At 42.8% G+C, this 24,228-nt stretch overlaps 3 protein-coding genes across 5 annotated transcripts in view; 1 reads left to right on the plus strand and 2 right to left on the minus strand.

Moving 5' to 3' along the window:
* CUNH1orf105 (chromosome unknown C1orf105 homolog) overlaps nt 1-1,769 on the minus strand; it is a 31,106-nt gene extending 29,337 nt beyond the window's left edge. The window contains exons 1-2 of the mRNA XM_052737383.1: nt 1,299-1,769; nt 624-709 (exon numbers count right to left, since the gene is read on the minus strand). The gene's annotated coding sequence lies outside the window, so the exon portion shown is untranslated. The remainder of the gene's footprint in view (nt 1-623; nt 710-1,298) is intronic.
* A 140-nt stretch (nt 1,770-1,909) lies between these two features.
* Nucleotides 1,910-4,374, plus strand: Pigc (phosphatidylinositol glycan anchor biosynthesis class C). 3 transcript variants are annotated; one of them, XM_052737379.1, is made up of 2 exons: nt 1,910-2,021; nt 2,989-4,374. In XM_052737379.1, exon 2 carries the CDS (start codon nt 3,200-3,202, stop codon nt 4,091-4,093), a length of 894 nt encoding a protein of 297 aa, XP_052593339.1. In that variant the 5' UTR covers nt 1,910-2,021; nt 2,989-3,199; the 3' UTR covers nt 4,094-4,374. The 3 variants fall into 3 exon arrangements, with proteins under 3 accessions (XP_052593339.1, XP_052593340.1, XP_052593341.1); XM_052737380.1 differs by having other exon boundaries at nt 1,998-2,042; XM_052737381.1 differs by lacking the exon at nt 1,910-2,021 and adding an exon at nt 2,089-2,108.
* Nucleotides 4,375-20,151: 15,777 nt separating this feature from the next.
* The window catches only part of Dnm3 (dynamin 3), a 498,900-nt gene continuing 494,823 nt past the window's right edge, over nt 20,152-24,228 (minus strand). Inside the window, exon 22 of the mRNA XM_052737388.1 lies at nt 20,152-20,256. Within this exon, the coding sequence (XP_052593348.1) occupies nt 20,220-20,256 (37 nt within the window). The 3' untranslated portion in view covers nt 20,152-20,219. The remainder of the gene's footprint in view (nt 20,257-24,228) is intronic.

Below are 24,228 nucleotides of genomic sequence, written 5' to 3' on the forward strand. Positions count from 1 at the left end.
CATCTAACAACCTACCTACTTCCCCCCCCCAGAACAGCGACATCACCACACCTAGAGACCCCTTAAAAATTACTAAGGGGGTGTGGTGCTAATGAAGAACCTAATTCTTTTAAGTGGAAGCTGAAATGCCCCCTACATAAAAATTCTCAGTTTTCAAAACCAGAAATGTATTCTCTGTTGGCTGGGGGGGAAGGGGCAGGAGAGGGCGGGGGGGGGGGGGGGAGGGGGGAGGATTTTGGGGGGGATGGGGGGGCGGCTGATAAAACTGGAGAAGGCTCCAAGCGAGAAACAGCAGCTACTGCTCTCGAAAGATGGGAGGCTCTGGTTCTAGACTTTTGAGAGTTAAAATTTGAAGGCTGGGAACTAGAGCCGGGGAGGAAAAGATGGAAGTGTTTTGAGCTAGTGTCTGGGGCTGAATAGTGGAGGCAGAATAGAAGGTTATGCAGGCCTCGTTTCCTCTAGCAAGGCCTTTACACAGCAGAAGCTTTGAGAACTCCAGGGCGTTTCTGATCTTTTTTGTGCACTTGAGTTGATTTCTCCACTGACCACAGTCAGCTCTCCCCTGGAGAACACACCCACGGAGATCTTTCTCGAGTGTTTTGTCCTCAGGAGCTGGGTATTACCTTCCAGGGATGCTGAGTACCAAAGGCTTGTTCACCAGGCTGGCCTCACTAAGCCAAGGGACCTTGTCAAATTTTGGAACAAAAGCCTAAAGGGAAAAGGAAAGAGATAATTGTGCAGAGTTTATCACACCTAAGAAAAATAAAGATAAATCTTAAAGGGGGTCACAGGGCTGGAGAGATGGCTCAGTGGTTAAAAGCACTCTCTTCTCTTTGCGAAAACACAAGTTCAGTTTATAACACACACCTATCAGTTCACAACTGCCTGTAACTATAGTCGCAGGGGATGGAGCACCCTCTTATGGCCTCCAGAGGCATCTGCTTTCAGGAGCACATACCTGCACACAGACACATGTGTAGATAAAGTTAAAAATAAAATATTAAAGTGGAATTACAACACTTGACTAGTGCTGGTACTATGATAACCAAAGTCAGCTATTAGCAACCACATAGCAACCAACACTCTACAGAACATTTTTACACCCAAGTCTTTCAACCAACTTTCCCATAAAGTGGCCAAAAATTAATACGTGCCTTCTCTGTTTTACAAATAAAGAATTCAATGTGAAGATAGTGTGAATTCCTCTAAGTGACACAGTTAATAAATGGGTTCACGCTTTCTGACTTTTGTGTCCACTATATTCTGTATTCTATATATTTTCAGTTCTTTATACTTACATTTCTTTGTAATTTCTGTAATATTTCCGTGAACTCAGCTGAAAATCATCAATCTCTTGCCTCAATCCTCTAGCCATGTTTTCAGACCCAAGGCCCTCCACCCTCTCCTTTCTTAGGTGGCAAAGTCTAGGAAAGAATCGAGCTTTGGATTTGGAGCCATCCAAAATTAGATATTTAATCTAGCTGCAATCAATATCTAGCTGCCTGACGTTGGACAAATATAAACTTATGATCACATCGTCTCTGTGGAGGTCACTGCCCAGAAAGCTCCATGAGATCGGGGATAATTTTTCTCTGTGTAGTTACTGCAGGATCATGAGCTCCAGAAGCCTGGGCTGGCTCCTGTATCTGTAGGAAGGTTTGGATGCATGCAAAGTCCCTTAGCTGAGGGCCTGACAATATTGCAAACTCAACAACCGTAGCTGTGATCACTCTTCCACCCGCCCAGAATCTATTCCTGCCTTCTCCTCCCTTTGAACCCTTGAAGGGGCTTCCCAGGCTCAGAGAACGCCACTTTGAGCAGAACTCCGGGAGAGGAGCAGCCAGTAGAGGGCAGCAGCGACCTCGCGGTGCGGAGTCTCGGGGGCGGGACGCTTTGGCGATGCAGTGGTGCCGATCCGGAAGTGCTCCTCCACACCGGTACCCTCCAACCCCGCGCTCCGGATATAGAAATCGCTGGCCGGATGCCCTTCTTACTCGTGTACCCCTAGGAGCTCGGTGCAGGTGGGTTCCGGCATCCATCAGGTCGGGGGAGTTGCGGCTGAGCCAAGGCTGGGAGAGGGGCGGTGGCAGGCGGGGCGGGCTGGCTGGGTGAGTGGCAGCTCAACACGGTACCTTTCCCCGTCCCGTGACGCGGACCTTTCACATCCAGAAGTGTCTGTGCGTGAGGGCAGAGTCCAGAGTGTCTGGCTTTAAGCAAAAGTCTGTCCTGGCCTCCATGGAATAAATAAAGTCCGGCAGGAAGTTTTTTCTTAAATTTGCTGAATAACCTTCGTGTTTCTGACTCTTGAGTTTTCCCTTTCTGAAAATAGAATGGTTTTTCATCCCGCACTAGAGTTTTGCTGTTTCAGTTAATTAGGATGATAGAACACTGTAGAGGATGGTAAGCTCAGCTAATGAACAAAGAAGATTTGAGTTCTTGTTTGGGGCTAAAGCGATAGATATCATACCCTTCTGTATTGTGCAGATATTGTTGTCATGAGACCTATAACTTACCCCGATGCCTTTGGGAACCTGGTAACAGCTATGGATTCTGTCCCTATAAATTTGCATAAGTTGCAAATACAGTCATGCAGAAATAGTGCATGGCTCAGAGGAAGATAACGAGAAGCACAAACTTTGATATTTGACTTTTGTTGGAGTTCTGGCTCCACTCTGTTACCCTGAGATATAAATACCCAACCAATGTGAAACGCAGATGTTTTACTAGGTAAAGTGGGACAGGTACTAACTTGTAAGGTTGTGACAGTTGAAGAAGGTACGTAAGACATTTAGCATTCTGAGTCAGTGATGTCATGCAGGATATCAATTATTAAGATTTTAAAATTTGAAGTGGTGATTTTAATGCCTCAAACTATGTCACTATACACAATTGATTTAGGCTTTCAGTAAACTGAGTTGTTTTGATTGTAACAGAGTCCTACCATGACCTTTTAAGCTTTCATATATTCACAGATCTCTCTTTTTCTAGGAATTTAGCTGCGTTGCCCTGCCTCACAGAACAAACTCATCTATTGCAGACCTAGCCTGGATTGCAGGCTTTGTAAACAAGGAAACACCTGTAGGGTATCAGCATGGCATTTCCACAGAGGTCTTAATTTGTAACTTTATTGAGAACAAGAATTACTTGGACTTCTTTGAGGGAGATTGAACCGGCCTGGATTTGAGGAGAGGATGAGATAATGTGTGCTCAACGTGTAACTGACACCACAGAAGTCAAGTGGCAGAAGGTTTTATATGAGCGGCAGCCCTTCCCTGATAATTATGTCGACCAAAGATTCCTGGAAGAACTCCGGAAAAACATCTATGCCCGGAAGTACCAATACTGGGCTGTGGTATTTGAGTCCAGCGTGGTGGTACAGCAGCTGTGCAGTGTCTGTGTGTTTGTGGTGATCTGGTGGTACCTGGACGAGGGTCTTCTGGCCCCTCAGTGGCTTTTTGGGACTGGACTGGCATCTTCATTGATTGGGTATGTTTTATTTGATCTCATTGATGGAGGTGATGGACGGAAGAAGAGCGGGCGGACCCGGTGGGCTGACCTGAAGAGTACTCTGGTCTTCATTACTTTCACTTACGGTTTTTCACCAGTGCTAAAGACCCTAACAGAGTCTGTCAGCACTGACACCATCTATGCCATGTCAGTTTTGATGCTGTTAGGCCATCTCATCTTCTTTGATTATGGTGCCAATGCTGCTATTGTATCCAGCACACTGTCCTTGAACATGGCCATCTTTGCTTCTGTTTGCCTGGCCTCACGTCTCCCCCGGTCACTGCACGCCTTCATTATGGTGACATTTGCCATCCAGATTTTTGCACTGTGGCCCATGTTACAGAAGAAACTGAAGGCATATACCCCACGAAGCTATGTCGGGGTCACTCTGCTTTTTGCATTTTCAGCTTTTGGGGGTCTTTTGTCCATTAGTGGTGTGGGAGCCATACTCTTTGCCCTTCTGCTGATATCCATTTCATGTCTCTGCCCTTACTACCTCATTCGTCTGCAGCTTTTTAAGGAAAATATTCATGGGCCTTGGGATGAAGCTGAAATTAAAGAAGACTTGTCTAGGTTCCTCAGCTAAGCTAGGGACTTTCATTTCATCATTAAGACAAGCCAAAAATAAATAGATAAAGAGCCTAACCAGCATAGCATTAAATAAAGGCAGAGTCCCACCGTTGAAGCAGTGGGCTGGTCTGGGTGGTAGACCAGAGATCAGAAGAAAACATTTAGCCAAGGTGTTCATCCTTCAGTTATTTTGTGACTGAAAACGCTTTCTGGTGCTGTCATGAATTATTGTCCCTCTTGGTTCCTTGTAACAAATGATGTAATGTGGGTTCTGCTTATTAAAAAAGTAACACCCATTGAATTGTTTCATTTTTTTAAAAAATGCGCTTATTTACGTGTGTGTGTGTGTGAGTGTGTGTGTGTGTGTGTGTGTGTGTGTGTGTGTGTGTGTGAGAGAGAGAGAGAGAGAGAGAGAGAGAGAGAGAGAGAGAGAGAGAGAGAGAGAGAGAGAGAGATTGATTGTGTGTGTTGGTTCTCTTTCCAGTATGCATGTCCCAGGCATTCAACTCAGGCCTTGGCAGCAAATGCCTTTTCCAGCTGAGCCACCACACTGGCCCTGTCTCCTGATTTTTCTGAGACCATAAGACATACAAAAGTGGTATGAGGAGTAGTAGGTGTGTGTGTGTGTGTAAAATCAGTTATCTAGCCTTTTCCATGTACTGAGGGACACCTTTATATATTTAGAGCCCAAAATTGAGAATCCAGGATGCTGGTACCTATTTTGTTGTCCCATACCTCAGAAGTGTTCAGTCATTTTAGTTCTTAGTGGATTGTACATAGAGCCAATAAAGGAGAGTTATGTGTCATAGAAACAAAACGTTAGAGACATTGAAAGAAGTTGGAGAGAGTTCATTGGAAGCAATTAGTCAACAAGAGGTGACATTTACTCTTGAAGGATGGCTAGTGAAAGCCCTCAAGAGCCAGATAAGTGATGTTAGCAAGTTTGGAAAACTTTGGAGCAAGCAACTGTGTCCAATGAGGGCAGCTGCTGCTGCTCCAAAAATGATTGTTTGCTTCTGATCAGTTTGGGCTTCATACTTGTGGAATTTCCGAGGTGAATATTATAGTAGCTGTGAATCTTGATTTGTAATATGAAATGTGCTTTGTAAGCTGTCTCAAATTTAATCCAGGTTGCAAGAACATTTGCAGGCAAAACATGACTGCATATGATGCCACATCTATTAGTCGAGGCACAGAGATGGGAATGTGCTAGGGATTTAGAATTACAGAGATCTGGAGGAGGAGAGAAAGTCAGTGGGATCTTGAGTAATGAATGGTTCAGCTCTATTGATACAGTCACTTGGGCTCTGTAGCCCATGGTGAGCAGTACAGCTTGTCTAAAGATGGGACAAATTGTGAAGTCTTGAGTTAGCTAATTGTTCTCCATTCTCATCTTTAAGAATTGTGGCAATTAGATAAGCTGTGTGTGAAGCATCTTGAAGAATGCTATCAGGATGCATGGTGCTAGTGCTAAATATCTCAAATGCAAAGTTTTGAAGCCAAAAGTGCTCCCAAATCTGAAAGGTTTTGAGTATCAATGTTATGCCCTGCAAAAATTACAAATTCTATAAATTATACATTATACACAAAACCTTCATGTACAAAATTATCTAAGAAATATAAAATTGTCTTCATACTGTGAATAAGGTGTATATAAAATAAGTAAATTTTGTATTTGGATGAGTCCCATTCTCAAGCTATCTTTTTATGTAAAAATTTCAAAGTCTGAGGAAAGAAAAAATATTTCTGGTTCTAAGCATATTGGATAAAGGACACTGGATGTGTCTTAATAACTGAAATGTAGGGAACATTGAAGAGGGCAATGGCACATAATGAATTAGGTACTTTCCAGAGTGGTTCCAGCTGTGAAAGGATATGTATGGTCCTCTAATTGTTGTAAGTCATTTCAAATTAGAAATAGAGAGAGTAGTATACAATGAAGTAGTGCTTTTTATTTGTCCAATTTTTGTTTTGTTTTGTTTTTGTTTTTCGAGACAGGGTTTCTCTGTGTAGCCTTGGAGCCTGTCCTGGAACTCACTCTGTAGCCTCCCGAGTGCTGGGATTAAAGGCGTGTGCCACCACTGCTCGGCCCTATTTGTCCGATTTTTCATAAATGTCTTGGATAGGATTTTGAACTAATGTCTGCAGCAATTATCCCATTTTTTCTGATGTTTACTGTCATTGGTAAAGATTGTTTCATGATAAAAAGTGGGTGATTGCCCTCCAAGATCACTTATACTGTTTTCCCAAACTGCCTGGTAGAACCTCAAAGCATCCATCCATTGTGATGGATTGCACATTTTGTGCCTTGAAAGTGGCACAAATTATTCTATAGTCCACATCAATGAATTGCAGCAGATGGATGAAGCAAAGAATTGTAAAAAGCTGTGCGTTATTTTTTTTTCATGTTTTAATACATTGACTTATCTGAATAGGTTTCCAGTTGTTAAATTTAGGAAATTTACGGCAGTGAACAGAATGCTTCAAAACATTGAACCATCTTGCTGGGCAGTAGTAGTGCATGCCTTTGATCTAAGCACTTGGGAGGGAGAGGCAGGTGGATCTCTGTGAGTTCGAGGCCAGCCTGGTCTACACAGAGAAACCCTGTCTCTTGAAAAAACAAAAACAAAACAAAACAAAACTACAAAAAAAAAAAAAAAAAAAAGACTGAACCACTTTTAAGAATAGTGTGGCGAATGACCTTGACTCTGTTGTTTCCAGCTCTTTTTTGTGACTTTTATTTGGAGTCACCCAGTACTCAATGTTACTCATATTTGTGGTCCTAGAAGGCCAGTCAGTGTGGAGGGGATGAGGGATGGGGAGTTATGGGGAAGGTGCAGCAGAGACTGTTTGGATACTAATGGAGCTGTAGGGAGACGGGTACCTGTGGTAGTTTGAATGTAATTGGCCCCATAATCTCAGCGAGTGGCACTATTAGGAGATGTTGCTTTGTTGGAGTGGGTGTGGCCTTGTTGGAGGAAGTGTGTCACTGTGGGGATGGGCTTTGGGGTTTTCTATGCTTAGGATACCACCCTAAGCAGTTGACTTCCTGTTTACTGCAAGATGTAGGACTCTCAACTCCTTCTCCAGCACCATGTCTGCCTGTATGCTGCCATGTTCCCCACCATGATGATAATGGACTGAACCTCTGAAACTGTAAGCCAGTCACCTCGATTAAATGTTTTTCTTATAAGAGTTGCCCTGGTTGTGGTGTCTCTTCACAGCAATAGAAACCCCAACTAAGACACTACCACAAGCAGAACCCAGAGTGGGTAGCATTGTGCGTTCCAAAGGGACCTAATACATCCTGGTGGCAGACAGAAGCACAGGATAAAATGGATTATAAATGACAGGGATTGGGGTCACAGAGAGCTGAGTACTTTTGTATTACAGTATCCTGTACTCAGTGGCAAACTCAGGGACTTTCAAGAGATAAGCTAAGACACTGTGTTAGGAAACCTCATATACGAGGGAAGTCTAAAGACTGGCAGTAATTTTGAGGCTAAGCTACAGAGGCTGAGCATGGAGAGTGCTTGTGGCAATACTGGAGGAAAGTGAGGGTCTGCATGGAGAGTATGGCCTGGCCATGGGGATAAGTGGGTTTAGTGATTTGTAGGGAATTTACTAACTTCATGTAGAGAGAAGGAGGAAGAGGAGGTAGGAATACAGGAGAAGTGCAGATACTCTAACCCGATTGAACTTGTGTGTCTGTTTAACTCTGCCATGAACTAGCCTGTGAGCACAGGGCATGGAGCAGATAATATCAATGGGGTAGGTTACATTTGGGCTTCCTGAGATGTTATATTCAGGCTGGGGATGAGCTCCATATGCTGCACTCAGAGCATACTGGCTCAAAATTCTAAGCATAATTTAGATGGCTACCGAGACAAATAAAACAGCATGCTTTTAGTTTTGGATTTTTTTTTTTTTTTTTTTTTTTTTTTTTTTTTTTTTTTTTTTTTTTACAGTTTAGTTGCCCTACAACTAGGCAATAGTGGAATTAAGAACAGGTGACTGAATGACAAATTGAATAACCCAAATGATAGAAATCAAAGGGACAGGAGTCAGCCTTCTGAAAAATGGATTAGACACTAGAACTCAGTCCGGGAGAAAGACTCAAAGGAGATGTGAGCATGGCCTATAGCATTACTCGGGGTAGGCTATATAGTTCACTAGTAGAGAAATTACCAAGCATTCCTCAAACTCTGAAAAAAATGTCAGAAAGTAAAAGCAAATATCCATTTCTTCACTAGACTATGCCTTACAGTAGAGAAAACACTGAAGCTGCATCATTGTAGGTTTGGGCCAAATGAAAATACAGTTTTACCAAATTTCTGCATTTTCTCCAAGAAAATCTCACAGGCCAGCAATATAAATGAACTCTAAAAAGGTTTAGGGAGAATGAAGCAAAACGTCATGCTTTATTTTGTTTCTTAATACTGAGAAATCCTGAGCTGTTCTCTGTTGCTATTGGGATGATAAAACTAGCCTGTGGCATGCTCATTTGGCTGTGGCTGATGGGAAGTCATGGCGAGAAAATGATTCCTTTGACCCCAGTACGGCAGTTTCTGGGAACACAGTTCATCCCTTAAATCCAGTTCTCTAGCCAGTCTCAACTTGAACCACATTGACAGGGTGCAGGCAATATACTAATGATTCACAGGAGAAAGAGTTCTGTAGTGTAATTCTGTCTCAACCTGTCCAATACTCGTTCACATAAAAAGCCGCCCGCTCTTCTACCATTTCGCTCCTCTGAGCACTGCTTCTTGTCGTTTGTTCTAAGCACAAGGAAGGCCAGAGAGGGGAGGTGCCAGTGAGAGCAAGGGGAGGAAGGTGGCCATTTTGCCTACCTTGCTCTAATGGAGCTGGTCTAGTTTGGGTCTTATTAGTCCGTCAAAGGCTTATGTGTTAAGTGTGTGATCCTACTGGAAGGTGCTAGATCCTTCGGTTACTAAAGGCACGGAAGGACGTGGAGCCTCTAAGAGTATGCCTTTGAAGGGCTGTTGGACCTCACCCTCTCAGCTTCCCAGTGACTCAAGATCAACAGCTGTGCTTCTCCGTGGGCTCCCTGCCATGGTGTGCTGCTACCCCGCAGGCAGAAAGAGCCAACCAGCCATGGGCTGTACCCTCTGAAACCGAGGCAAGAGAATTCCTCTCTCCTTCAGCTTGATCATCCCAGGGATTTTTTTTTCCCCTCCCATCCTTGGAAGACTAAGTAGCACAGATGTCAGGCTTTGAAATTGGGGTGGAGAGGATCAAGACTTAGAACAGCAAGGGTGGAAAAAACCTACTAATTTTGTGCTGTGTGTAGCCGACTTATGCCAAGCAGGGAGCGAGACGACACATGTAGCAACATAATGGCTCCCCGTGTAAGCATGTTTGGGTCAGTGCTGTGCTGCATGAGTACCTAGGTACTGTGAACTTCGCAGAAAAATTTTTTGGGCAGCTCTGGGTTTATGCATTCATGCTGAACATACACGAGGACGCACACAAGGCGATCATTTACGTCTTCCAAGCCAAAGAAAGGCCCAAGGACAAGAAAAAGTAAACAAGTCAGCAGAGGGCATCCGTTACACAATTATGCAGCCTTTCAAACCCTTGTGATTCAGGGAAGTAGGCCTGGGGCACAGTGCCCTCTTGTGGAAGTTACAGGTATTCCTTTTTGCAGTAGCGATTGTGGGTTGGAATTCTTACTGACTTGTGAATCATGAAAATAAGGTCGGAGGTCCCTATAAACTCAGAAGCAAATAGTAAATGGGGCCTTGATTAATAATAATACCGACATCTTATAGCACACCACGATGTGTTGTGTCCCAGTCACCATGATATGTACTGTGTATACATTATTTTATTCTCTTAACAGCCTGTGAGGCAGATTATTTCTATTTTACAATTTAGGAGACCAAGAATCAGAGTGGGTAGCAGGACATTGTCTAAGACTATGTGGATGGGTTAGACCAATGTTCTGCCTTTCTGACAGCTGAGTTGCTTCAAGAGCTAACGACTGACTAGTAGCTGTTTTGAATGCTTCAAATCTCCCATCATCCCCTGTACCCTATATTCTCTTCCCCCAATATTAATAGGATATATAATGCCTACCAAGGCTCTCTCTGCACTTTATACCATTGGTATTTTATGATATTTGCCTTAGGAATTTATTCAGTCAACAAATACTTTTTATGTCCTTACTATATGACAAGTATTATTATATGTGCCTCGGGTATATCTCTAAATTCAGATGCTTAAAGATCCTTAACCTACTCCAGTTTAGCAGGAGGAGACAGATAACAGATATAAATAGAAGGCAATCTGTGCTGTGAAAACATGAAGGAAGAGGGTTGTGTGTCCTAGAAATTAAGGGCCAAAAGTGACCGCAGGAGGAAAGGGTGACCAGCTGTGATCAGCTGGAATCAAAGGACTAAGAGCATCCTATTGGGCCTCCGTGGGAGGAGGTCATATCCTTGAAAGAGTAGGACTTTGGTGGGTGGATTAACAATTTATTCGGAGTGAGCTTGAAAACAGAGAAAGAGTAGCAGCCAAACTTCTTGGAAGTTTTCAGCCAAGGACTAGTATAGAAAAGGAAGGAGACGTTAATAAAACAATGCTGTGAGGCATGGCCACTTGATGGGGAAGAGTTAGTTCCTGGAGTAGTATTCCTGAGTAGGTGAGAGGAGATGGGGTCTAATTCTCAAATGAAAGGACAGACGGAAAGAGACTTGAGCTATGGTTACAAGTGGGAAGGTATCATCCAGTAACTGATGGAAGCAGATGCAGAGATCCACAGCTAAGCACTGGGCTGAGCTCCTGGAGTCCAGCCGAAGAGAGGGAGGAGGGATTATATGAGCAAGGGGAGGTCAAGAACATAATGGGGAAACCCACCGAGACAGCTGACCCAAGCTAGTGGGAGCTCATGGATTCTAGACTGACAGCTGGGGAGCCTGCATGGGACCGAACTAGGCCCTCTGATTGTGGGTGACAGTTGTGTGGCTTGTTCTGTTTGTGGGGCCCCTGGCAGTGGGGCTAGGATTTATCCCTGGTGCATGAACTGACTTTTTGGAGTCCATTCTCTACGGTGGGATGCCTTTCTCAGCCTTGATGCAGAGGGAAGGGGCTTGGCCCTGCCTCAACTTCATATGCTAGACTTTGTTGACTCCCTGTGGGAGGCCTTACCTGCTATGACTCTAATAGCTCTGACCCCCAGACAACTTTATTTATTAACATACAATTAAAATCACATTTCAGTACAAGTAAAATACCACCACATTTCCCCTTTTCTATTTTAATAGAAAGGAAAAAAAAAAGAAAAAGGTGAAGGCGGATCTCTGTGAGTTCGAGGCCAGCCTGGACTACCAAGTGAGTTCCAGGAAAGGCGCAAAGCTACACAGCGAAACCCTGCCTCGAAAAAACCAAAAAAAAAAAAAAAGAAAAAAAAAAAAAAAGGTGTATGCCACCATCGCCCAGCACTTGCTATGACTCTAATAGCTCTGACCCCCAGACAACTTTATTTATTAACATACAATTAAAATCACATTTCAGTACAAGTAAAATACCACCACACTTACCCTCTCTGAGGAGTAGATAGTGGGTGGGGTGGAAGGGAGGTGGAGGGGAGAGGGAGGAGGAAAGAGAGAGGGAACTGTGGTTGATAGGTAAAATAAAAAAAAAAATTTAAAATAATAAAAATGAAATGTCTAGCCGAGCGGTGGCATGCCTTTAATCCCAGCACTCGGGAGGCAGAGCCAGGCAGATTTCTGTGAGTTCAAGTCCAGCCTGGTCTACAGGGCAAGATCCAGGACAGGCACCAAAACTACACAGAAAAACCCTGTCTTGAGAAAACCAAACCAAACCAAATCAAACCAAACCAAACAAAAATAACAAAAAAAGAGAAATGTCTAAAGTGACCCTAAAAACAAAACGAGTGGGTAGGTAGGGTGCATGGGCACAGATGTTGGGGAGTAGAAGATGAGGTGAGGACATTTTTTCCTGACTGCTTTGGTTTTCCATAGAGAATGGAGGAAGCAGTTGCATGAGAATGACACACTGTGAAGGAGCAGAGTATACTGGGAAAGCTGAGGGCACTGGGAGAACAGGTTATTCTGGTTATTCTGTGATACTTAGTGTTCCTGCAGTGGTTTGAAAAGAGCATAGCCCCCATAGGCTCATGTATTTGAATGCTCGGTCCCAGCTGGTGGACTGTTTAGAAGGATTAGGAGGTACGCCCACGTTGGAGGTGTGTCACAGGGGGATGGGCCTTCAAAAGCTCACTCTATACCCACTCAGTCTTTCCCTCCTCTTCTGCCTGTGACTCCTTCAGCTACTGCTCCAGAGCCTTTACCTGCCTGCCTGCCTGCCAGCCACCATCATGCTTCCCTCCGTGGTGATCATGGACTAACCCTCTGAGACTGTAAGCCAGCTCCCAATTAGATACTCTTTTATAAGCTGTCTCGGCCATAGTGTTTTGTCACAGCAATAGAACAGTAGGACAGCTCCTTTGAGTATGGTGGTGATGAATTTAAAATAAAGCTAGTTTCCACTTTACACATTTGTTGATATTTTCCAGATCATGTTCGGTTGCGCAGAGCAAACCAGGGCAGCTAGAGTCTTGGTTTTATCCAGAGTGGTAGATTAACCAAATGGCATGCCCTGGAGAGCAAGCTGAACATACTGTGGATTTTGTTGTCTGGGCCGTGAGTTAGGCATTTGGGCACAAGGCAACAATTTCAAAACCTTGAGATTCCTGGGAGAAGGGACAAGGACTGTACAGAAGCATGTGGAGGTTACAGTGCAGGGTGGATCTAGGCGTCTAGGGGTGCTGAGGTGGTTGACATCGACTAGGGTTAAGGTAAATGATAGCATCAGTGAGTTCAAGGTGGATAGAGTGCTAGGAGTGTTGGGGTAGGGCTGGCTTCTGGGCCTTCTCTTCATATTGAAGCAGGTTTGCTCCCAGGGTAGGGAGATGCTGTGATAGTTCACTAACAGGATTCATGGGCTCATTTTCTGGGTGAGGTATTTTGACTAGAGCCCTTTGGGAATAAGCACACAGACTTCCTAAGAACTATGAAAATCAACAGCCAGGCAGTGTTTTTTTTTGAAGGTTCTAGAAACTGATTCTGTCAAGGGAAGAACTTAGCTGAGAGCCAAGGTTTGATGAAGAACCGTGGACCATGGGGCCCGGGGAATCACATTCTGACTACCACTGGAAGGGCACAGACAAGCTGAGCATCAGGGAGAGAGGCACCTTAGAACTGGCAGAAGATCTGCTGGGGCGTGCTTAGGCCAGGCCAATACTTTGGGCTGCTTTTTCAGTCCTCATCTCCCAGGTGCCATCAATGTTGGTTTACCTTGGGAAACAGCTGCAGTTACCAAACAAACGAGACGACCACTTTTCTCCCAGGTGCATTTGCGTGTGGAGCAGGAGGATTGCCGAGAGCTAGAGCTACGAAGCAGCTGTTTCTCAACCGCCTCACATGTGCACACCCCCTCAGGCCTCGCTCCTCTCGCTCATCCCGCAATGGAGATGTAAGAAAGGAGGGGGCTTGGAAAATCAGTTGGTACCTTGCTTCACAGGGCATCCAGGAGCAGCCTGAGGTTTTTCTGCCCTGAGGTTTGCTTTGCCCACACTGGTACTGATTTCCTCAGTGTGTGTCGGGGGGAGACATCTCTTGGGGCCACTTAAAAGCTGCTTCTGCTTTCCCAAGCTTGCTAGCTAGCTGCTCACCACCCCGGGATGGCCTGTGGCCTCATGCTGGGCCCAAGTCACATTTGGACTCTGGTAAGTGAGAACTCTGTGGGCCTCCCACTCTTTTAAAATTACCAAATAAACAGATCCTTAAGGCCCCAGGCAGCCTTTGTGTACATAGCTGAGAATAATTTTTGTGTTTAAAAGAAAAAAAGGCAGACAGAAGAAACTGTCTCTTGGCTCAAACATGTTCTGTTGCTCTCTACAGTGTTCATTCAGGCGAGAATCAGAAGAAAATACAGTGCCGAAGAGCCCCAAAGACGAGCTTTCAGTGGTGTGTGGCAGTTCAAAATAGTACTTTAAAAAATGTGCATAGGCAGACCCTCCTTGGCGTCTTCTTGGTGACCATCTTTACCTTCTGGGGCACGATGAAGACTTTGTCTCATTTGTTCATGGTTTCACTGAAGTTAACAGACTGAAAATTGGATCTGATAGAAAGTACCGTGAAATTGGATTAAAAAGAACGTGGAAGTTGTAGTGTGTAGTCCTCACTCACCAGTAGCCTGCCACCTGTTGATTGCCTTAGCATTTGATCTTAAGGTGTTGACAATATTGAAACGGAATAGTGGCTTGCAGTATTAAGCAACAACAGCGATGAGAACAACAGGTGTATTCTATGATGTGGAGGCAGCTGGCTGGGCCCGCCCCTCAAGTGGGGGAGGGGTACATTTCATGATGCGATGGTCTAAGTTCAATATGATTTCCTCAGATACAGACTCTAGTTAGACTATGAAGAGCACAGAATTGATTGTGGTTTTAGCCAATTTGGTATGTGCGTGTGCTGTGTGTGCATGTGGAGGCCAAAGCTCAGTGTTGGGTATCTTTCTCAGTCTTCTCACCTTCTTTTAAGGAAGGTCTTCCACTGATCTAGAGCTCACAAGTTGGGTAGACTGACTGGCCAGCAAGTCCCAGGGATATTCCTGTTTCTGCTTCCTTAGCACTGGGATTACAGGATCTTTTATCACGTGGGTTGTGAGGATGTAAAGTGTGGTCATCATGTTTGCTCGGCATCTCTTCCAGCCTGTTTTTAGCAACTTTAACTTTCTGTGTATTTCATTAAAAAAAAATGGATTTATAGCTAGGCAAGTTTATCTGAGACTCTCAGGAAACTGGATGAAATAATTCAATATCCATTTCTTGAAATTAACTGTATCATACTTATTTGTTGAGTTATAAAATACATGTTGGCAAGGACAACGTTGTTTTTTCAAGCCATGAGATAAGGAATTTTGGAAGTCTATTACACTCATTAAATTGTCTTTGCCCATACATGAATTACAGTGCTTTCCCTGTCTTTGTTATGTTTGAACATGAAGTGTTCCCATGTGGGGATCTATTGTCTGGATGTAAGCTGGGATTTGAAGAAGTAATTGGATCTTTCTATTGAGCTATTCATTGATAGAGTATCTATCTATTCCTTGATAGTCATAATTTGATGGCCTTATTAGAAGATGGCGAGGACTAGAAGGTGAGGGAGTAGTGGGAGAGGCCATGGAGAGAGAGATGTATGTTGTTACCTGTCCCTTCTTCACTTCTTAGTCTCCAAATTGAAAGATGAAGGTTGGGACAAAGAGTTAATGAGTTAGTTAAAGAAGCATATCTTATGAAGCATCTACATACTATCAACAGTATATACACACCAGAAAGCCTTAGCATAGTTCAATGCCATTTTGCCTCAACTCAGGCTCAAAATGATGGATTCACCCACACTTGGACTGAAATCCTTTCCTCATTTGTATATATGGTCCCCAAGGTTGACATACATTTATTTAGTGGTGAAACTCCAGAGGACTATTGGACATTTTAATTTTTCCTACCTTTAGCTCTTTTTTATCCATCTCTTAGGTGTTTTCAGTTTTTTGAGCTGTGGACTGCAGAACAATGGCCTCTCTCTGCTGTCAAGAGGAGGCTGCTACAGTGCCTCTTGGTTAGGCACCAAAGCAGGTGGAAGACCCCTTCATAATTTCAATAACAGGATGCTCCCCCCTTTTACCCAACACTTGAATGATTTAGAATCTTGCAGCATGTATTCTATTAGGAAGGAAAAGTTGGGGTTTTGATTGGCTGGCATGAATTCCATTGTCTCCTTGTCAGAAGTCACAATTGGTACCTTCTGGAACATTAGGTCATGGTTGGAGCAAGTGGATTAATGCTCTCAAGATCTCAACTAGCTGCATCAGCACTTAAATCATTAATGGTTTTCCCTAGAAAGATGACCAAGCCTTTTATCATAACAATATGTGATAACTGCTGATTTGGTTATTTTGTAAGCTGCTTTGACTCTGTTACTTCTCTGGTGCTCCTGCTGACTAAGATGTTATTATGAATCCCAGAGACTTCTGATGCATTAAAAAAGGAGTGACTATACAAGGAATACTATAGCTTTAAAAAGAAGTTCTAACTCCTCTTGAGCATCCTGTGTTGTGATTGATCTTGAAGACTGTAGTACCTTTCCTACTCTGTCACACATGGAGGATGCAGGTAGAGGTGGAGACAGAGAGTTAGTGGATGGTTGATTTAAGAGTATATTATGAAAGAAATAAGAACTATGGACAGAAAACACAGTGCATTCGCACAGCAGTTACTTTTGTTCCATGCCTTTTTCCCTGCCCCTCAGACTCCCTCTTGCTTCTTGTCTAAGAAATGAGATGGAGCACACTTTTATTCCGTTCAGGAGACTTAAAGCCATTCCATTCTGGCATAGCTGGAATTTCATTTTCTTCTTGTTCATTGGGTAAGTTCAAATTGTAAATACCCAAATTGTGAAGTAGTAGGTAAAACCAAGTCTGTATTTAAGTTTTAGACAGTGAAAAAATACCAAGTGTTGGAAAAACCAAAGTCAACTGGAGGAAAACCCCTGCACTGGCAGCCTCACTTTGCTTGGCAAAGGGGTAGAAAATAATCAGAGAATATTGTGTCTGTTAGTGTTTGGATCCATCTAGTAAGAATATTGTTTTAAAATTCAAGGGGGTGGAAAGATGGCTCAATGTATAAAATATTTGCTGCAGAGACATGAGGTCATATCTCAGCACCCGTGTAAAAAGCCAAGTGCAGCCACATGCTTGCATGTCACCCCAGTGCTATGTAGAGCAGGGACAGGGGGATCCTTGGGCCTTGCTGGCCAAGTTCAGTGAGAAACCCTGACTCAAAGGAATAAAGTAGATATTGATAGAGCAGGATATTGGGATGTCCTCTGGCCTCTTCGAGTTCCTAAACAGATGTACACTTGCACAATATGTATGAGCATGCACATACATACAAACATAAAAACACTATCAGATGAGGACTAAGGTCAAGGCAAAGGCATTATTTCACATCAGCTCAGTTGCCCTGGGCTCCAGGAGAACCAGCTGAATGCCTTGCTTTAGAGTCTGAACTTGGTTGCCAGTAACCCTGTTCATTATTGACCCTTGGAGACAGCAAAAAGGGATGTGACACAGGATGTGCAACTTGAAACCCGAGAAGCTGGCTTGCATTTTTGAGTGGGGAATTTAATTCTTAAAAATGATTTAAGTGGTTTTCATGATCCAAAGAAAATGGTTTTAATGAGGGGGTCTTCTTTTAGAATAAGGAGGTCCTGCCCAGATCTTCTTCGTGCCTTCCTTTTCCAGGACACCCCTGGGTCAAATGTAAACAGGGTTCCAGTGAAGTAAGTGGAACCCAGTGTCCCAGAGAATGATTTGCTCTCTTGATGTGTAGTAGTCTATTTTCAACAGTGAAATGAGGCGTTTTCACAAGGGCTCTCATCCGAGACAAGCTGCTTTGCAATTCAAATTCAGCCCACGTAATCTTCAAAACCGAAAATCACAAACTAAAAGCCTTTGGCAAAGCTGCCAAACAATTGGTAGACTGTACCACATTACCTTGAAAGTAAGCATTCTATTTGTATACATTTGGTGGATAGTTAAAAAACAAAAAAAATCCAAAGCCTAAAATTTCAATATTGGTATTATTTAAAGACTGATGCATTAAAAAGTTTTCTCAGCCCTCAAGCTTCTATTTACCCAGTTTCTCTGGCACTTCACTGACATCCTAAAGAAGCTTGTTGAGGTGGCAACATTCCCATGCTTTATTGCACATGAACTTTAAACGGATGAATTTTCTTTTTACCCCTGAATTTGTCAAATACAATTTGTGAGCTAATATGCTTCAGACCCACAGTTTCTTCTGTAATATTGGCTGTTTTTACTCTTTGCTTTTTGGAGGCCCACCACCCAGCTCCCAAATAAATACATGGAGGCTTATTCTTATGAATGCCCAGTCTAGCTTGGCTTATTTCTAGCCAGCTTTTCTTAACTTAAATTATCCCATCTACCTTTTGCCTCTGGGCTTTTACCTTTCTCTATTTCTGTATCTCTTTTTTTCCCTTCTTATTCTGTGTCTGGCTGTGTAGCTGGCCCCTTGCATCCTCCTCTCCTCCTTTTCTCACTCCCCTATCTCTCCTCTCTTTTTCTCCAATTTATTCTCTCTGCCAGCTCCTCCTATCCCTCTCTTGCCTAGCTATTGGCCATTCAGTTCTTTATTAGATCATCAGGTATTTTAGACAGGCAAAATAACACAGCTTCACAGAGTTACGCAAATGTAACATAAAAGAATACAACACATTTTTGTGTCATTAAACAAATATTCATATAAATAAATGTTACACATCTCAAAATAGTATTCCACAACATGTAATATTACATTTTAAAAATTCTTCTTTAATAGATTTAGGAAAATAATAATAGTAAAATATTTCGGTGCAATAATAACTATTGATAAGATTTCTGAAAGCAGAGTAAAAGGATTGAGGCTTCTGTGTCCTTTCTAGACTCCTAGATGTTCATTCTTTTTTATTTTTATTTTTTGTATTGTGTTGAAAGAAATTTCTATTCACTAGCTTATTGTTCAATTCAATACACTAACATTCTCTGCCAAATGGCATCTTAAATCACAGTGGTCTAATAATGTAAATCTTTCAGCTCTTTAATATATCAAACTATGCATTTTTCAGGAGCTGTGTGTGGTGGTACATGTTGCTAACCTAAGCACTTGGGTGAGTCGAAACAGGATCAGGAATTCATGACCAGCCTTGGCTACATGAAACCATCTCAGAAATACTCTTATTTATTTACTTTTTACTTTCATTTTCTCGAAGTTTCTCCTCCTTCCACTCTTCCTAGTCTCTTCCCCCACTTCCCCTCTCCCCCAGATCAACTCGTCATCCATTTTCCCTAAAACAAAAAACAAAACAAAACAAAAAACCCAAAAAGAACAGGCCCCTCCCAGTGATATCCACCGAATATGGCCTTACAAGATACAATAAAACTGGGCACAAACCCTCATATCAAGGCTGGATGAGGCAACCTAGTAGGAGGAAAAGGGTCCCAAGCACAGGCAAGAGAGTCAGACACCTCCCCTTCCCATTGCTGAGAGTTCCACAAGAACACCAAGCTACACAACCACAAGGTATATGTAGAGGACCTAGCTCAGACCCATATAGGTTCCATGATTGTTGCTTAAGTCCCTGTGAACCCTGCTTAGTTGATTCCATGGGCTGTGTTCTCATGGTGTCCTCTCCTCAACCCCTCTGGCTCCTATAATCCTTCCTCCCTCTCTTCTTTGGGGTTCCTCAAGCCCTGCCTAATGTTTGGCTGTGGGTCTCTGCATCTACTCCCATCAGTTGCTGGGTGAAGCCTCTCTGATGACAATTGGGCTAGGCACCAATCTATGAGTATAGCAGAGTATCATTAGGAATCATTTCATTGACTTTTTTTTTCCTAGTTGTGTTTGGTTCTATTCTGGGTCTCTGGGCTGACCTGGCAGGACAGATTGTAGGTTGAAGGTTTTGTGGCTGGGTTGATGTCCAGTCCCACTGCTGGAAGCCTTGCCTGGTCATAGAAGATGGCCAGTTTGGGTTCCATATCTCCAATTACTGGGAGACTTCACTAGGGTCACTTCCATAGATTCCAGGGAGTTTCCACTGCCCTGGGTTTCTATATTGTCCCTCAAATGCCCCCCAATTCCAGTCATTTCTCCCAGTGCTCTTTCCTGCCATCCCTTACACCCCCTGCCTGTTCCATCCCCACCTGTTCCCAGTCCCCCACAAAATCAATTTCCCCTTCTTAAAAAAAAAAAAAAGACTAGATAAATGCATTTTTACCTTACCAAGCATTAGCTTAAATAAATTATTTTAATTTGGGTCATTTTTTTTCCTACAGGAAAAGAAGTGAACACACGTAATTTTTTTATATAGAATAAACTTTATTTTTTAATTAAAGACACATGTCAAAAATAAAAGTTTTTTTTATATATATACATGTGACATAGTGCAAACAAAAGACTTTAAATACCATGGACAGACAGACACGTTGTTGGAAATGAAAGGAGATGATTGACGGAATGACGGGGGTGGGGGTGTGGTTTAGGATGGTCGGCCTGGAACTGCAGGAGGGGGTCTCCTAGTAAAAACAAAACAAAATAATAAAAAAGGAAAACATGTAGAGGAAGAAGACAATGTTTAAGTTATAAAATAAATTCAAGTAATGGCATGCAAAAATATCCCACAAAAGTCTAATACAAACAAACAAACGAAAAACCCCAAATAAAGCAAAAGACCAGGCATGCATGCAGGAGAAGTGAAAGTACACCACACGGCAAAGTTGGCAGCGGTAGGACTCTCAGGGTACCGGCAGCACACTAAGGCATTTGCCCATTCAAAAATGCTACCATGTTGCACCATGGAGTTATAAATCCTTGCAATCAAGTAGGTGAATTAGGATCGTGTTAAAAGTTACATTTTAGAGTTGCACATTTGATTTCTAACCCTAATTGTTTGACCCCAAATTATTTCCCAAGACTTGACGTGAATGCTCCCCAGGGGGAAAGGAATTGCTATAGAATTTTGTTGATGGAAATTTCAGTTTACTACCTTAGTCCTTACGTTATCACGTGACTAGTGAAATCTTTTCAAAGTAAGGAAATTAAAAGGTATCAAGATCAAATGAGCATTATCATCCCAACACAGAAAACCTCATGGGTTCATTTACAGTCATGAACTTGTAACTAAGAATCTGAGGTGAATCGTTATGCAGTATGGCAGCCTAGGATCAAGTCTAGGAAAAATAGCAGGCGAGGGCTGGTTCTTGGTGGCCCCAGGATTTGTAGGAATTTCCCATGTCTTAGAGCAAGGAGCAATGAAAATCCAGATTTATTGGGAAGCAATTCCAGGGTTCACAGATGTTGGCTTTCCGGATAGTCTCTGGATCCCTAGCCTGGCTTGTTTCTCATCAGGTCATGAATTGTGGAGTCAGGGTGCAGAGCTGGGCTGCTGCTTGGCATCAGCCTCTGGAATTTGAAGCGATTTGCATCTCCAGAAGATGCAGTAACCTCCATGCTGCAAGGGACAGCTTTGTAGCAGACACATGGCAGGCTCAAGGAAGGCTGCCCAGGGGCTTCTGGCACAAGTCTGCACTTCAATTCCTTCTGTCTAATGGAGTCACTGAACACTGACTCTGAGGGCACTGTGAGATCATCTCAAACCCTCCTCTCTGTGGGACGTCACCTTGAGCCACCCAGCCAGTTGTCCAGCAACATGCTCACTTCCTTCTTGTTAAGACAACAGTTGGGTCTATAAAAGGCAAAATCCTAAACACTTCCTTTTCTCTTCTTTAAGTCTTCTGTGAGAAGTTAATGGGACCAAACTGACTGGGCTTTTTCTTGAGTGGTGGTTACCTTTCCCAAAGTCCTAGACCAATTTTTCTCCAGTCCAACTTAATCTGGCTACATTAAGGAGGCCTCCCAGCTATTTAGATGATGAAAAACTTGTTCTAAGTCCCCCACCTTTCAACTGGGGGGGGGGGTCTGCAAGCCTTGGGCTTCGAGAGATCCCGGTAACGGTATCCCTGGGGTTTTCACGAAGAAAGTGTAATTACATTTCTGTCAGGCTGAATGAGATTTATCACCTGCCTAGCAAACAGAAACTATTTTTGAGTTCTGAAGGGGCTTTGGAACACTTTAATTACCTCAGCAGGGTGGGGAGGTGAGCCATTAAACTGAACAGCAGGTCTACAGTGCTGAAGGGACATTCTGTGAGCACATGCCAAAAACACCGTCCCATGGGAGCTAGTTTGGTGTTCCAATCCAGAAACAGGATCAGACATATTATGTTCTAAAATATATTTCACTGACAGCAAGAAAGTTTACTTCAAACACCATGGTGACATTCCCTCAGACAGCTCCTTTCTTCTCTTCTTCACGTACCCTGTATCTGACGTTCCTGTTGTTACCAGAAAAGCACCATTGGTAATAACAGCATTCAGTGGACCTGCTAGTTCTACCATGGATCTTGACAGTTTGGGTTTTTGCTATTCCCTTTTCAGAATTTTATATGTATAGAGTGCTTGAAGGCAAGTGCTGAGCAAATGCAGGCTTTATACAAACCTACAAAAGTACTAGAGTACTGAGGTAACACATTTCAAAGCTCGACAACCTGGTATTCACAGGCACATATAATGTCAAGATTATACGTTCAGGTTATATTTTCTTAAACGTTCAGAAAAATAACTTCACAGGTAAGTTTTTTCCCAAACACAAAGAAAAAGAGATGAAAAAAATCATTAAGAATTATTAGGAAGAATGAATTACATCCTCTCAGCTCTATCCCACTGCCACAATTTAGTCTGATGGTGCCCCTGCCGTGGAACAAACTCTTGGATGGTTTTCTTTCTATGTTTTCTCTTTTTTGTAAAATTTCACCAACCTCTGCTTGCTTGCTTTGCCTATCATTTCGGCAACTTACCATCCCACAGCAGAGGGGTGAGCCTAAAGCATGGGGAAGTGAGGAAAGAAGACAACAGGAACAGGGTGTCCTCAGTCCTTCTCTGGTGAAGTTTCATTTTAGATGGACCTGGCTCTCTTCATTCACAACAACCTCACAAGTATATATTCGATGCAATTTTTTTTGAAAGTGATAGGGAAGAAAGTAAGGCAGGAAATGACAAGGTCGCACCCAAGGTTTAGTAGGAATCAATGCCTGTGCCCACCTCTTTTGCTTTCATGCTCCTGTCTTATGGCATCTCCTTCTAGGAAGCTCAGATACTGTGGTCACAAAGCCACCAGTGCTTCCGGATATCTGTCCTGAGCTGGGACTTCATCTTGCTCTTATGCTTGAACTTGAACACAACTTTTTGTTGGTGTCAGCTTACTCTAAAATAATTATCATGTAGCCGGGTGGTGATGGCACACGCCTTTAATCCCAGCACTCGGAAGGCAGAGCCAGGTGGATATCTATGAGTTCGAGACCAGCCTGGTCTACAGAGTGAGATCCAGGACAGGCACCAAAACTACACAGAGAAACCCTGTCTCGAAAAACAGAAACAAACAAAAACATCACCAATGGCTTTCCCTCTCGCTAATGCCCTCAAAGCAATGTTTCCTAAAGCAGGTTACTTAGAATACTAGTTCTGTGGGGTATTTCATGAATGAAACTTTTATGATCAAAGAAGTCTGAAGAGCTTGTGGACACTATCTCTCTCTTAAAGATTCACAGTGTAATTTTACTTTCTTTCTTTCAGTAAAAGATATTTACATTGTAGCCGTCATCTCCCAAAGTATACTGATAAAATGACTCTTGGTCTCTGTATGTGAGCTCATTACAATCTCGGGCAATGTACTTTGGAAGGCTTTGAATTAAGTCAGTAATTTTAGTCATTGCCTCTTGCATATATTCTAATTACTATGCCACTACAGTATGAGAGAGCACCAAGAAACAACCCAAGTGTGACAGTATCAAGAGTTGGTAAGGGTGGGGGTGGAGTCAGGTTGAGTCTCATGAAACCAGATACTAGATGCATTTCTCAAAGTGCAATTGAAAGGTGGTGTCAGAAAGACGAGAATCTTGAGAACAAATCAAGCAGAGATTTACAATGATAGAAAGCTACCAAAGAGTGACAATATTGTCCTTTGGGTGTGTTTTTTTTTTTTTTGTAATTTTCATTAGAAATCATTCTGAGTATTTTACCATACATTAGAATCATGTGATTAAAACAAAATGCAAGTGACCAGCCTGATTCTTATCCATGATCTTTCCCAATAGACAGCTTCCATTGAATGCATGGGTTCTCCACTTGTGGGAAAGGTATAGAGAAGGACATTGCAGCTGAAAAGAGCAATCTGTCCAGCTGTTTCCCATAATTATATATCCTGGTCATGCATGGAAAATTAAACCAATATCTCTCCCTTCTTCCCCCTCCTATTGTATGCATTTTGATGGCATAGTCTAGAACCATGTGTGGTTAGGGAGCTGTCATCAAAACTCACAACCAAGAGTGTTTATTATCTGGAAACCCAATTAGGGAAAGGATTGTTTGTACCTACTTAACACTTACTTTTATTTTCTAATTACTGGACACATTGCAGTTACATTTCCCTTT

Source organism: Peromyscus californicus, unplaced genomic scaffold (assembly GCF_007827085.1).
Source record: "Peromyscus californicus insignis strain IS unplaced genomic scaffold, ASM782708v3 Scaffold_14__1_contigs__length_90479793_seg_2, whole genome shotgun sequence".
Taxonomy (NCBI): domain Eukaryota; kingdom Metazoa; phylum Chordata; class Mammalia; order Rodentia; family Cricetidae; genus Peromyscus; species Peromyscus californicus.